Below are 12,925 nucleotides of genomic sequence, written 5' to 3'. Positions count from 1 at the left end.
CGAATCAAAATGTTGTTCCCGGTTGCCGGAAACTCGCGGCCATTGTTCCACCGACGGCTATCAATGCTTCTTTTGGACGGAAACCAAATTTGAAGAATCATACTCGAAAGCAGGGATGACTGGAAACCGGATTTTTAGATTCGCGAAACTCGTATGCGAAAATTTTTGAGGTCCCGAATTCACGAAACTAGAAACATTCGACTCCCGGAATGCTTGTTCTTTTTCTTTTTCTTTCATTTTTCTAAGGAGCTTCTGTTTCGTCAGGAACTAAAATCTTGATAAATTCTTTTCAGAATATTAAATTATTTGTGGAATATGATTACGATGAAAATGAAACGTAGTCACAATTTAACGATTGCGAAGGATTGGTGAAATCGTACCAATTCAAATGTGTCTAAAAGCCTAAGCACGAACTCAATTGGATTGTTATTAGTTAAATAAAAATAAATGCATAAGTAAGTTGTTTGTACAAATTATTATTTACCTGGGTTTCGAGAGTCTCGTATCAGAAAAACGACAACAGTGTCGGAGATAGCGGAAGTTCAGTTCATTCGGTTCATTTTTCTAGTATTTCGCAAGAAAATGGATGAAGGGAAACTAAAAGATTAGTGTAGAAAATAAAGTACAATAAATCCCCGATAGTTGTACAGGTCGCGAGTTAAGACATTCAGCACAGTTTCCTAGTACCTTCGAGAGAAAATTGATGAAGGAAATCTAAAAAAATTAATGCAGGAAGTGGAGTAGAATAAATCTGCGATAATTGCACCAGTGGTCGCCTGAAAATTTCAGCGAGGAAATCGTTAAAGAAAATCTAGAAAATAAGTGCAGAAAGTAAAGTACAGTAAATCGCAGGTAGTTGCACCATCGCGACCCGAGCGATCCGAAAAGCGTCGGCAGAAGCAGAAGCCTGGATCCTGGATCTTTGCTGTTGGAGCTGAAAAGATAAGTGGCAGGCCTTACGTAACTCATCGGGCTGGCCCGTTGGTTGCAGAAGCCTCTGCACTCTGTTCCCAGTTTCAATTTCCTGCAAGCGTCGCGTTTCTCGGTATCGGTCGGTCGATCGAATCGGAATATTCGAATTCCATCTGGCTGGTCTTATTAAGATCATTCCTCGCCGCGTTAAATATAATTAAACGACCTCCATATCCGCCCTCGCAGCTCCTCCATGGACGTCCGGGTCGATCGATCCCCGGCCAGGCGGCTCGAATAATGCGACCTGCCGACGGTTTTTCTTTCTTTGTTCCATCCGCCGCGGGTCCGTCGAAGGAAACGGGGAATTAGCTTCGATGAGAACGTGTCCTGGTCGTGTTCGCGTGATTTCGCAACGCGTCGGAACACCCTTGACTTCGCGCTTCATCTCGCGAGCAAGGTTGCAAGGCGCAGTGATTACAGTCGGGAGATATTAGCGATCGTAAATGTCAGGCCGCGACTTTCATTCGCGGCTTGTTCGAACCACCTTCTAGGCCTAACCTTCGACTGGATCCGATCTTTTCGCGGTCTACCGTGAAACTTTCGAATCCCGAACGGATCGGCGGTACACGATATTTTTCCGTTTTTCATCCGCAGAGAACCACCTGTGACCGCAACACCCAGCGCGGGGACGGTTCTAAATGGAATTTAATAAATATCAATATTCGATTTACATAATACGATGTGAAACACAATGCCGGTTACGCGCCCGCGACATTGTAGCACGTAACTCTCTTCCATACCGGGCTCGCAACAAGGCGTGGGCAGGCGCAGTCGATGAAAAGAATAATAACTGCAATTTCTGCTACAAAGTGTTGTACAACATCGTTCGGCACGAGAGCGACGATAATCCAAACGACTCAGCTCCGCCATGAAAACAGTTATAGTTCGTATAAAACTCTGCCTGAACGGCTGCCATTTGTCGCACGGATTAGACTCGCGGATGCTTGCGCGAACATTCGTTGTACCAACAGCGGGAAACTCTTGTTTCAATGACCCTAACGAGTCGTAAAAAGGGCGCGACGATGTTCTAAAAAATCGTGCAACGTCTGCACAGTTTCGGCTGTTGATTTTGGTCATAAACGATTAGCGCGATTATCCTACTGATTCAGGCTCTAACGACGTTTACGTCGAGATTTCATCTTTCATCCTCCATGCGGCCGAGGAAAGGACTCGAGGTTTGACACGCGGCGTCCGGGCCGAGCATTAATTCGCAATTAGCTGAACGCGCGCTAATTGCCGGTATGCAAAACTGTGGTCGCGCGCGCGCTCGAATTTTAAGCGAGTTTCGCGCGCGACGCGTCGCCGGCCTCTGCGGAAACCATGCGAGAAACAAACTGGACGGATGGGATCGTTTCGTAATCTCCGTGTCGTGTGGCGGGCGCCGATCGTCTGGAAGCTTTGCGATCGAAAGCGGGAGAAAGTGGCCGCGGCTCGCGGCCATTCAGTTTTCAGCCGGAGAAAAGCGCCGCGGACTCTTTGGCTATCGATCTCGGAAACTTCGTATCCGGAATTTGAACTTCTGGCTCCTTGGCGCGGACCAGTCCGAGGATACAGGCCGAGTCCTGGTGGTATTACAGAGGAAGGGAAAGTTGTTTTGTCGATTTAACCCTCGAGTGGCCGCGAATCGAGCGCCGCGCAGCGCCGAGCCGCGATCCTTTTATGTTTCCTAAAGTCGTATACAACGCCGATACGAAACTCTTCCCCGCTTTTAGCGGCGTACCATGGTCCGCTGTTCCTCGCTTTCTCCGGCTAATGGCTCAAAAAATGGTTTAATTGCGCAGATATGCTAATGGGCTTCGTTCGCCTTTTTTCAATTCATCGGGCTTGCTTTCCACGAGGCGCGATCGAGGGAACGCCCGTGCGTTGTTTATGCAAAAATGTGGAAAGCGGAGGATAAAATTTATTCGTTCTGGTCTCAGGTTGCTACAGAATTGATTATTGTAATGGTCTGCGGACTGACTAGAGACGGAATGGTCTAACGAACAGACTGAAACGTTGCGAGTCTCATGAATACACGGCGGATTTCATTACAGGACTTGGCAAAAGTTCTTCGATCAAACAGACTAAGCGTCTAGCGTTACAGTTATTCGTGTGTTTCGTGTGGACATTTTTGTCGTCGATAATAAAGACAAATCTAACGACGGAACTCGAGATACATTACCGTGCATGAGTATTTGGGCACTTGCTCGTTATTGTAAAAATGTGAGTTCTATTCGTCAGCCTCCGTTACAGATTTGATTCAAGATTTCATCTTAGACGGTGGTATAATGCCTGTAAATGGCAAAAAATATGTAACGTATCTACATTTGTTGAAAGGATAAAGCATTAATTAAGATCTGTGTAATATTGATTTTGCGATGACGCTTAAGTTTGTTCGCTACATCTGATTCTCGCTTGTCCATTTTTCAAACTTCGAGCAAAATTTGTTATCGTTTCCTTTTTTCAAATTACTGCGCGACTTTTTCTATAATATATAGCTACTTAATTTATCGATATTTATCTCTCCCCTTTAGCTTTTTCCTGATAATTTTATGTTCTCTACCGTAACCGGTCTTTTGACCGCAGGAAAAATGCATAAAATTTTATAACGTATTTTCTCTGAAACCACAAATCTATTATTACTGTTAGTTTTTCCAAGGAAAATATCTATTGTGTTTTAGTCGCAAGCCACTTCTTTGTTCACAGTTTATTTTAGATTTGTGAAACGACAAGTACAATTTGAGATATCAACGACGCATAAACCTTCCATCGTGAGTGTACAATTTCCAATTACAAGTAAAGTTTTAGACAAGCGAACGAAAACTAAAAAGTGATCGCAAAATAATCGATTACCGTCCAACTTCGACAACAGTTGCCACACAATAAATATAAATTTTCATCCTCGAAGAAATGATTACAACCGAGAAAAATGAACATGTTTGTTTCTTTTCCGACTCACAGCCTGAGAAAATTTAACACAGACACGAGGAAGGGTTCAATCGTCGCGAGACATTTTAGCAAACTGTTTTGGCGGCCTTTATCGTCGTCTTTTCATCGTTGAAAGTATTTGTAGATCAATGACTGTCGACGAAACGTCGATTGTCAGCGAGGTAAAGAGTAACCTGCGACGATTGAAAACAGAAAGAACACGGCGACCAAAGGCAGAAGGTTACCAAGAGAAAGGTATCGATTCGCCAAGCATCGATCTCGTGTCCTTGTCACGGAGAGACAACAGTGTTCGATCTGGAATCGACAGAACGATTTTCGTCGGACTCGCGTGACTCGCTCGGGAAACGATTAGGAAACGCGGTTCCCGATCAGCTGGAATACCTCGGCAGGCTCACGCGAACCTGAGCGATTAAGGGCGACAATTGGAATCGCGGTCGCTCGGATCGCGAACGTATCAAGCTGGAATATAATCGACGAGCGCGCAGCCGCGATGAATCAGTGCCGGATCTCACGTGCGGATCGAGCGAGTCGAGCATAATGCGTGGCTCGCGGATAGATCGTGGATCGCGAGACACGACGCCGTGCCGTTGCACGCGCCGACACGACCGCCGATTCTCGTGTCGAGAATCGATATCAACTCGGAAAGTTTTCCATTAGATTCCGTTCGAATTCGCAATCCTCGCTAATCCCTCGATCGGAAATCGAGGATCCATGAACTCCTCCTAGAAGCTTTTTCCTCGGTCGCTGGATAGGGAAAGAGAGAGAGAGAGAGGGAGAGGCGGTAATCGGTGGGAATAGCGCCGAATATGGGCCATAGATCGGGTATGCTTAATTAAACAATTAATCAAACCGAGATATTACTCAGCTAGCTCACCCACTTCGCCCGGAATTATCGGAACACGAATACCGCCGATAAACGCCAGCGAAATCAAAGTTTAATTACCGATTTTCGATCGACCATTCGAAAACGTTTTGCCATCGTCTCTAATTTCGTCGGGATGCCTCTACGATTCACTTTTGTTCGCAATTAGTGATTTATTTCTTTATTTATTTACGGGTTATAATCTTTTAGTATATATAACCAATTAATTGTAGATAATTAGAACATTTAGAATATTTGTTCACATCTAATATATAAATTCTTCAGTGTATAAATGGAGGAATAAAAACGGCGGAAAGTCTAACACAATAAATACATTCATCACTTTCAGTGATCAGCAACTTCAGTGATACAGTAGATCCTCGTCCATTGTCGTAAAATCTTGTCCTTTGCAACATTGTTCCGTATTATATCTATTTCATTTGTATGATTTAAAAGGGTCTAGTAGCCCGTGAATAAACAATAACAGTGATAAAATTATTCTTTACTAAGCAGGCTCACACGAATGTTAATAAATAATAGAACGCTTAGTTACAGCATCGAACTAAATCTTCATTGATTCACATTACAAACCGTATTGCATGCGAACAGTTTCGAATCGTAGAAAATTCTGAGATAGTAGCATTGTCCAGAAAGTTTCTAAATTTCCAATGACCACGTTCAAGTCATCGCCTAAAAATTGCAACCGTTTCTTTACACATTTTTCACGAATGTTAATAAATAATAGAACACTTAGTCACAGCATCGAACTAAATCTTCATTGATTCACATTACAAACCGTATTGCATGCGAACAGTTTCGAATCGTAAAAAATTCTGAGACAGTAGCATTGTCCAGAAAGTTTCTAAATTTCCAATGACCACGTTCAAGTCATCGCCTAAAAATTGCAACCGTTTCTTTACACATTTTTCACGAATGTTAATAAATAATAAAACACTTAGTCACAGCATCGAACTAAATCTTCATTGATTCACATTACAAACCGTATTGCATGCGAACAGTTTCGAATCGTAGAAAATTCTGAGACAGTAGCATTTTCCAGAAAGTTTCTAAATTCCCAATGACCACGTCCAAGTCTTCGCCTAAAAGTTGCAACCGTTTCTTCGCGCACATTTTTCGGAAATCGTTTCGCCGAAGAGGTAAAATAGGCGAAGGCCGATTTGCCCGGATTCAGGGTACATGCTTCGGATGGCATGTAACGAGGGAACGCTATACTCGAAGTTCCGTGACGCGACGAATGATCGGTGGAGAGGTTCATCCAGCAATAAAAAGGCGGTGCACTTGTCCTCGCCGGTCCTTTCGCCGCGGAACGGCTACAACGACACGATCCAATTCCAGTAAGGAGATGCCTGACAATGGAAAATATGTCAGAGGGAAGCGGCGAGATCCGCGGGAATTACTACGGCTCTCCGAATACCGTGGAAAAATTGATTCGTCCTCGAAAATAGGCCGGCTCCCACAGCTGGGACGATAAATTCCGTGAGGTATTCCAGGAGCGTAGCGTTTCAACGGTTCGCATTCGTTCGTTCCCTAGCCCTAGAACCCGGCGAGATTCTCCACATCCAGCCCCCATCGATCGGTCAAAAACGATAATCTTTTATCGGGTCGCAGCTAGAATTCTGTCGCAACTAGAATGTTTTAAGGGAGAACGATTTTTATTGTTCGGACGAGAGGCTCTTCGATTCGAGATCGAGTCACTGGATTTAGCAGGCTTTGCCTCGGATTCCCTTTCTAATCGATTTATTGGGTCGGCATATAAATAGCACGCGGACGTTTATGCATGTATAGCGCACGCGAAGCTGAGAAATACGGTCCAGTGAAAATTGTTTACGAGCTATGTCAATTGCGATTCGTGAAATCGTTTCCTGTAAAACGGCGGCAAGAGCGGGCTAGAATCATAGTTGCGTAAGACACGTGTTCCCCATTGTGAGAAACAAGGAGTGTTATTGTTTGCTAACGCGCGTATTGTTTGCCGATCGAATTTATTGTTAAGACGATGCTGAGTTGATTCGCAGTAACGTTGTAATTTATTTCAGATATCTTTGCATGCACGTATAAATTGCATCTTACGATAGAAGTCGAAGTGTTCGAAAATATTAGTCAGACCGCACTACGAACCGAGTTATTTATAGAGAACAATGTCCAGTGGGCTAATAAATCATCCAGTCCTAATAAATCTTCTCTTAATTCGCTCCGGGCTTCTCGAACGGCGATGTAGTAAACCGAAATAAGTGTATATTGAACTTAATTAACTATTTCCTCGATTTCGCGCATAGATGTGCCAGCGAAGATTAATGAAACCTAACGGAACAGGATGTCGTCTTTTCGCATTTCTACGCAACGCTTCTTCTCAAAAGCAATTACGGGAGCAGACACGATTACCGACATCGGTGTCGGTGATAGTCGGCAGAACGTCCGGAGCGTTCATTAGCGTTTAGCTTAATGGAAGAGCGATCGGCAGGGGCCGCGGGTCCGCCGGGCACACCCAGAATGATATCCGCGATTGCGTAAAACAGTCGCGGCCAGTGTAATTAAATATTTACAACGGGACGCGTTGGGTGCCAGTGGGCGCTCGCGGTAAAAGTATTAATAAGCTTGTTGGCGCGCGACACGCGTAATTGCCGCGCGCTATCGCCGACCGTTTACTGACCTTTCCTTTCTTTTCTTTCTGTTCGCAGGGAAGAACCTCTACAATAACGAGCATGTAGCAATTAAAATGGTAAGTCGAGCAACGTTTCTCATCCGATCGGTTCTAAAGCGAAAATTAGTTCTCGTTCGACTCTCTTGCCCGATCAAGATCTCGAGACGTTATTCTTCGGTGGTCTTAACCCCTTGCACTGCAACAACGAGTCATGAATATTTCATACGGAATCTACTAAATACGAATGTCATTCAGTTTTTCGAAACAGAATTTAATGCTTCCGTTATCAATATTCAGGAATGAAAGTAAATTGAGACATACGTGAAGCAAAAATTGCCTGCGTCAGAGACAATAAATTGTGTACTTTTTTTTTAGTAATGCATATAGGCTCAAAAATTTATTGTGTACATGCATTACGTTTTAATTGCTGGTATGTATATCTTACGCACACTAATGGGACTTGATAATAAATAAATAAGAAAATTGTCTCGTTCTACCAGGAAAATGATTAAGGATGAAAAAGTGCTACTAAACGTAGCTGTAACTGAAATCACAGTGCAAGGGGTTAAAGAGCAATTAGCAAATTGTACGACGGCACTTACAATTAAATTACGTGAACTGTCTTTTTAATAACTGAATCGTCTCGAATCTTTCGCGTTATTTTGCCCGCCATGAATTTCTATAACAAAATGCCATTAATCTACGGCATCGACACCACAACGCGTTTCCATCGAACAGATGCGCAGAGGACTCGTAATATTTCATTTTTTTTTTTAATAAAAAACGTCGAGAAAGCGAGTTGCAACTTTTCTCGCGGAAACTCGTTCTCTGCGGGTATTTTATTTCCGACGGCATTCGTAACAAAGAATGTTGAGAAATACGAGCTTCCAACGGAAACAAGGAGCATCGACTGAAATATTACTCCGGAGCGTGCAGGGTTATATTAAAATTAATGAGAAACGAAGCTTAATTACTCGACTCTCCGAGGTTTGTTTGACCCGTGGCGAAACATGCACTTCTGATTATTTTGCTTTGTACTGCGAACGATCGAGTCCTCTGCGAACAGGTTCTACTTACTCGATCTCATACCGGAATCAAAGATCTATAGAAAGATTGACGTATTTAATTAGAATGCTCCTTTCGATTCTGCAGGAACCAATGAGGTCGAAGGCGCCACAGCTGCACTTAGAATATAGGTTTTACAAATTATTAGGTTCACACGGTGAGTACTTTCACACCAACGATTTCGCATAAAGGGCGTTCCGTCTAACCGAGTGTAGCGAAATATCTCGGAAAAAAATAGCTTCGAAAAAATATTTATATATATACAAAAGCTGTTCAGCATAAAAAGTCGTCTTACGTAGTATCAATAATTTCTTCATTCATGTAACAGTAGAGGCTATTTCAAGGTGAACTGGATTTTTTAAAATCAGGCCATACATTTTCTTATTCGTATTACGATTGCACTCGGTTAGACGAAACACCCTTGTACAATAGCATTTATTCGTTCAAACGTTGTAAATCGCAAGTTCGCGTCTCTGAGGCGTTGATTTCTTTCTTTGAAGCGGCGCGCATTAATTACTGAAAATTAGTCTGGTTAGTTTGCTCGCAACGACCGAGGTTCGCGTTTCAAGAGTTTCACTTGCTTCGCTTTCGGAACCCAAACACATAAATCATTTCGGGAGTTCTACATCGGAGTGGTAGCGTTTTGACTCGTTTATTGTTTCGTGAAATGCTCTCAGAGGGTATTCCGGAAGTATATTACTTCGGCCCATGCGGGAAGTTCAACGCCTTGGTGATGGAGCTGCTTGGCCCGAGCCTGGAGGACCTGTTCGACCTCTGTGGGAGGAGGTTTACCCTGAAGACCGTTCTGAACATCGCCACACAACTAGTGAGTACCATTAAACCTACGCTGCGACGTCCGGATCTGATTCGACCCGGCTTTTCAGAAGACTCATCAGAATCGACAGCCTAGGCTTCTAAATTCAATGCAGAGGTCAATAAATAAGGTATCATAAAACATGTAGGGTGACTTGTGCAGTCAATGAACCGTGCTTGTTAGAATGATCGTTATTTGATTTCGTGAGCGATATTATCGTCGGGGTGCTGTTATCAATGGGCACTTGATCAAATTGATAAATTTTTGCAAAATGACGTCTGTAAAAAATGGGGATCTGTGAGAATCTCTGTAAAAGAAATGTTCACTGAGATTGTATATCCTCAGAGATTTAATTTAATCCTTAGAAGAAGATCTATCTCTTCCATTCGCTTAAAAGATAGATTCGATAAAATCGATTAAATACATTCGATGAATTGGATGAAATAAAATCAGTAAAGTATTAGTAGATTAAATAGATTCGATAAAATGGATCAAATATTTAATAAAATGGATTCGATAAAAAAGATCGACGGATCTGTCGTCTTGAAAAGTCTGGATGAAATGTATTTCGATAAATTGATGGACAAAGATTTATAAATTGAAATCCACGAGACCGAGTATAAAAATCCTCTGTAGAATTAAAGATCTACGAGAGAGAGATCGTTCCTTCGCAGAGGGTTAACACGTCAGTTTCACTGTAGACAGCGTTTCCGGTCACCAAGGGAACCGTGTCGACTACGCTCGGACACGAACGTCGATCGCTTTGACCACAAAGGAAGCCTTCGATACCGAAAGGATCGTCCGAATTGATAGTTAACCAATTAATCCATGGAACTCGAGAGAACTTCTCGGCTCTGGATTAGAATTTAAGGGAGTATTCTAGGGTAAATTACGTTTTTGTTTAACTTTCTTTGGGATCGTTTTGCGAATAAATTATAACACCTATTGCGATCACATCTACAAGGTTTATTTAGGCATGTTTCGATAATATATCAACATTTTTTTGATTAAAACAAGTTAAAATTGGTTATCAATATATATTAAAAATAACCAATTTTGAATTATGTGTTTGAACCCAAAGAACTAGAATTTTGGGTTGGTTCTAGTTCGGAAGATAGACACGGGCATACCGAATGTGCGTCTAAATTCTGAAGACAATTTGTTAAGTAGATTTTGAGGTGTCATAGTCACCGTTTGGAATAACATACATTCGAAAAGAACACATTTAGAGTTTTGTATACCAATAATGACCATTCGTATTATGAACGGATCAATCAGCTGTTAAGTTTACTTAACTTTCTTAAGTTTAAGAATTCAAAAATACGGTTTTGTATACGTATTTTTGAATCTTTTGATCTTCAAGAAAATGTAAAAAAAGTCGATTTTTCCAAAGATCTACGCTAGAATACCCCCTTGAACGCGCACGATAATCTCCACGGTATATTTTTAGAAGGATTTCAAAAGCGTCGATTATCATGTATTCAGTATTGGTTGGAATTAGGTTTAACCGTTGAACCTGTCTGTGCAGCTCTATAGGATAGAGTACGTTCACAGTCGACACCTGATCTATCGGGACATCAAGCCGGAGAACTTCCTGATCGGACGGTGCCCAACAAAACGGGAGAAGATCGTTCACATCATCGACTTCGGACTGGCCAAAGAGTACATAGACCTGGAGACGAACAAACACATACCCTATCGGGAACACAAAAGCCTGACGGGGACGGCGCGTTACATGAGCATCAACACGCACCTTGGAAAAGGTAACTGTTTACCACCTTTCATATTGCATTCACCGTCTATACTCGAGATTCTACACAATAACGTCTAACTACCGAGACGATACATTTGTTACTCGCTGCAACGTTGCGCCGACTCTAAACGAGACACCGTGCAATATCACCTTAAAATAGGAACGATGAATTTATCATTCGTATTATATAGACCGTAGACATGATTCTATGTAACAACTTCAAAGAACAAACATGATGCACTTATTGCTTAATGCCATGTTACGTTTGCTCTAGACAAGATTTTATGTAATGCACTTTAAGAAGAAAAATGATGCACTTGTTATTTACTGCAACGTTGCATCGGTTATAGTCACGAATCTATGCGATATTCTAATCCTTTCTTATTCGTTGCAACGATGCTTGGACTATGATTGCACGTAATATCTTCTGAGAGGAAAAGTTGCATCGGCTATAGTCATGACTCGAAGCCATAGATATCATTCGGATGATACATTTGTTATTCATCCTAAACCAGATTCTATGCAATATCGATCAAGAATCAGATTGATAGATTTATTATTCAGCGCACCGTTGTATCGGCTACAAACGTGGCCACGCGTGCAACATCTTTGAAAAACAACGATGGTAGATTTATTACTCACCGACGCATCGCGCCGGCTTCAAACAAGATTCCGTGTAATGTTCTGTGAACGATTAATTAAAACGACAGAGATGTTTCTCGCTGTTCCCCATGGCAGCTTCGGAAGCCGCCTCTCTGTCTTCATTTTGTCAGTAAAATGTCGAGCACCCGTCACGATGCATCGGATGCAACGCGCTCCCATCCTCAAAGGGAGTCGGCGGCGGAACGGCAATCCTTTTGCCGGCCATTAACGACAATTAGGAATTATTTCGAAAGACACTCTCATTGGGTCGAGGACGTTCAAGAGGTGACCGAGCTAATAAATGTCCTGGAACTCTTCATCTCACGAGACAACTGGTTCCAAAGGCCGTGGATACTTTCAGGCATCCGGCTGCTGGGCGGCTAATTGAAACGTGCCCAATCAGCGATCCAGTTGTGCCGGGACTTAAAGACTTTCAATTAAAACTTCGCCTCGTTCTCGCGGCACTTTCGTCGCTGCTCATCTCTTTTCTTTGTAAAAAATAGTATTCACTGTTACCGTAGTCTTACGATTCGAGCGAACTTCCTGCGATTACTTCCGGCGATCTCGATATGTCTTCTCGGATGCTGCGAGAATCTTTATCCTGTCGAAGATCTGTTATCGAGGCTTTACAGCAGTTCGAGGATAAATCACCCCGATCGTAAAGAGGAGCAATCTTGGGGAGCTTTTACGAACTGAATCCCATTAGTTTCGGAGCAGGCTGCTGTTAGACGACCCGCGGAAATTCTCGGACCGTTGCCGGCTGATCCAAGGCGCCGGAGAAAGTTTGCCAGCGAGAGAGCAAAATGTTGCACGCTGAAATCCGACGAGTACGTCGGCCGCAATTCACCGAACGGCTATAGTCTTTCTCCCCGGTAATTCAATCGCAAGCGAATTATTGCGCCAACAGGACGAACAAAAACGAGAGACACGGTCGGGGTCTATTAGACCTCTGTCTTGACGCCGCTCGATCAAGGCCGGAAAAATTCCACGCGTGCCTAAGCGAAAATGCAGTCCACGTGCTCGGTGCAGCCCCGTTCCCACGTGTCGCCCGGAATATTTAACGCCTTTTTAATGCCAGCCTCTCGGACTGGTCCTCTATCGCGCCAATTTCGCATATTTCTCGCCCGGAAGCCTCGTACGCTAGTCAAAAATCGTATCTGGATCTACGCCTGCGGATCTTTGTGCAAAATAATAATCGTCTGCATCAATTGCAAGACGCAGGAGCCAAGT

General features: G+C 43.0%; 1 protein-coding gene across 11 annotated transcripts in view; it reads left to right on the top strand.

The window, feature by feature from the left end:
• Nucleotides 1–12,925, top strand: part of gish (casein kinase I gish) — a 129,883-nt gene that overhangs the window by 97,027 nt on the left and 19,931 nt on the right. For all 11 annotated transcript variants that reach the window (XM_033486238.2, XM_076520108.1, XM_033486246.2 and 8 more), the window contains 4 exons: nucleotides 7,459–7,499; nucleotides 8,574–8,643; nucleotides 9,164–9,312; nucleotides 10,829–11,063. In XM_033486238.2, coding sequence (XP_033342129.1) covers nucleotides 7,459–7,499; nucleotides 8,574–8,643; nucleotides 9,164–9,312; nucleotides 10,829–11,063 — 495 coding nt within the window. The remainder of the gene's footprint in view (nucleotides 1–7,458; nucleotides 7,500–8,573; nucleotides 8,644–9,163; nucleotides 9,313–10,828; nucleotides 11,064–12,925) is intronic.

Source organism: Megalopta genalis, chromosome 3 (assembly GCF_051020955.1).
Source record: "Megalopta genalis isolate 19385.01 chromosome 3, iyMegGena1_principal, whole genome shotgun sequence".
NCBI lineage: Eukaryota > Metazoa > Arthropoda > Insecta > Hymenoptera > Halictidae > Megalopta > Megalopta genalis.
Note: the sequence above shows the minus strand (reverse complement) of the source record. Positions and strands in the feature narration are given on the sequence as shown.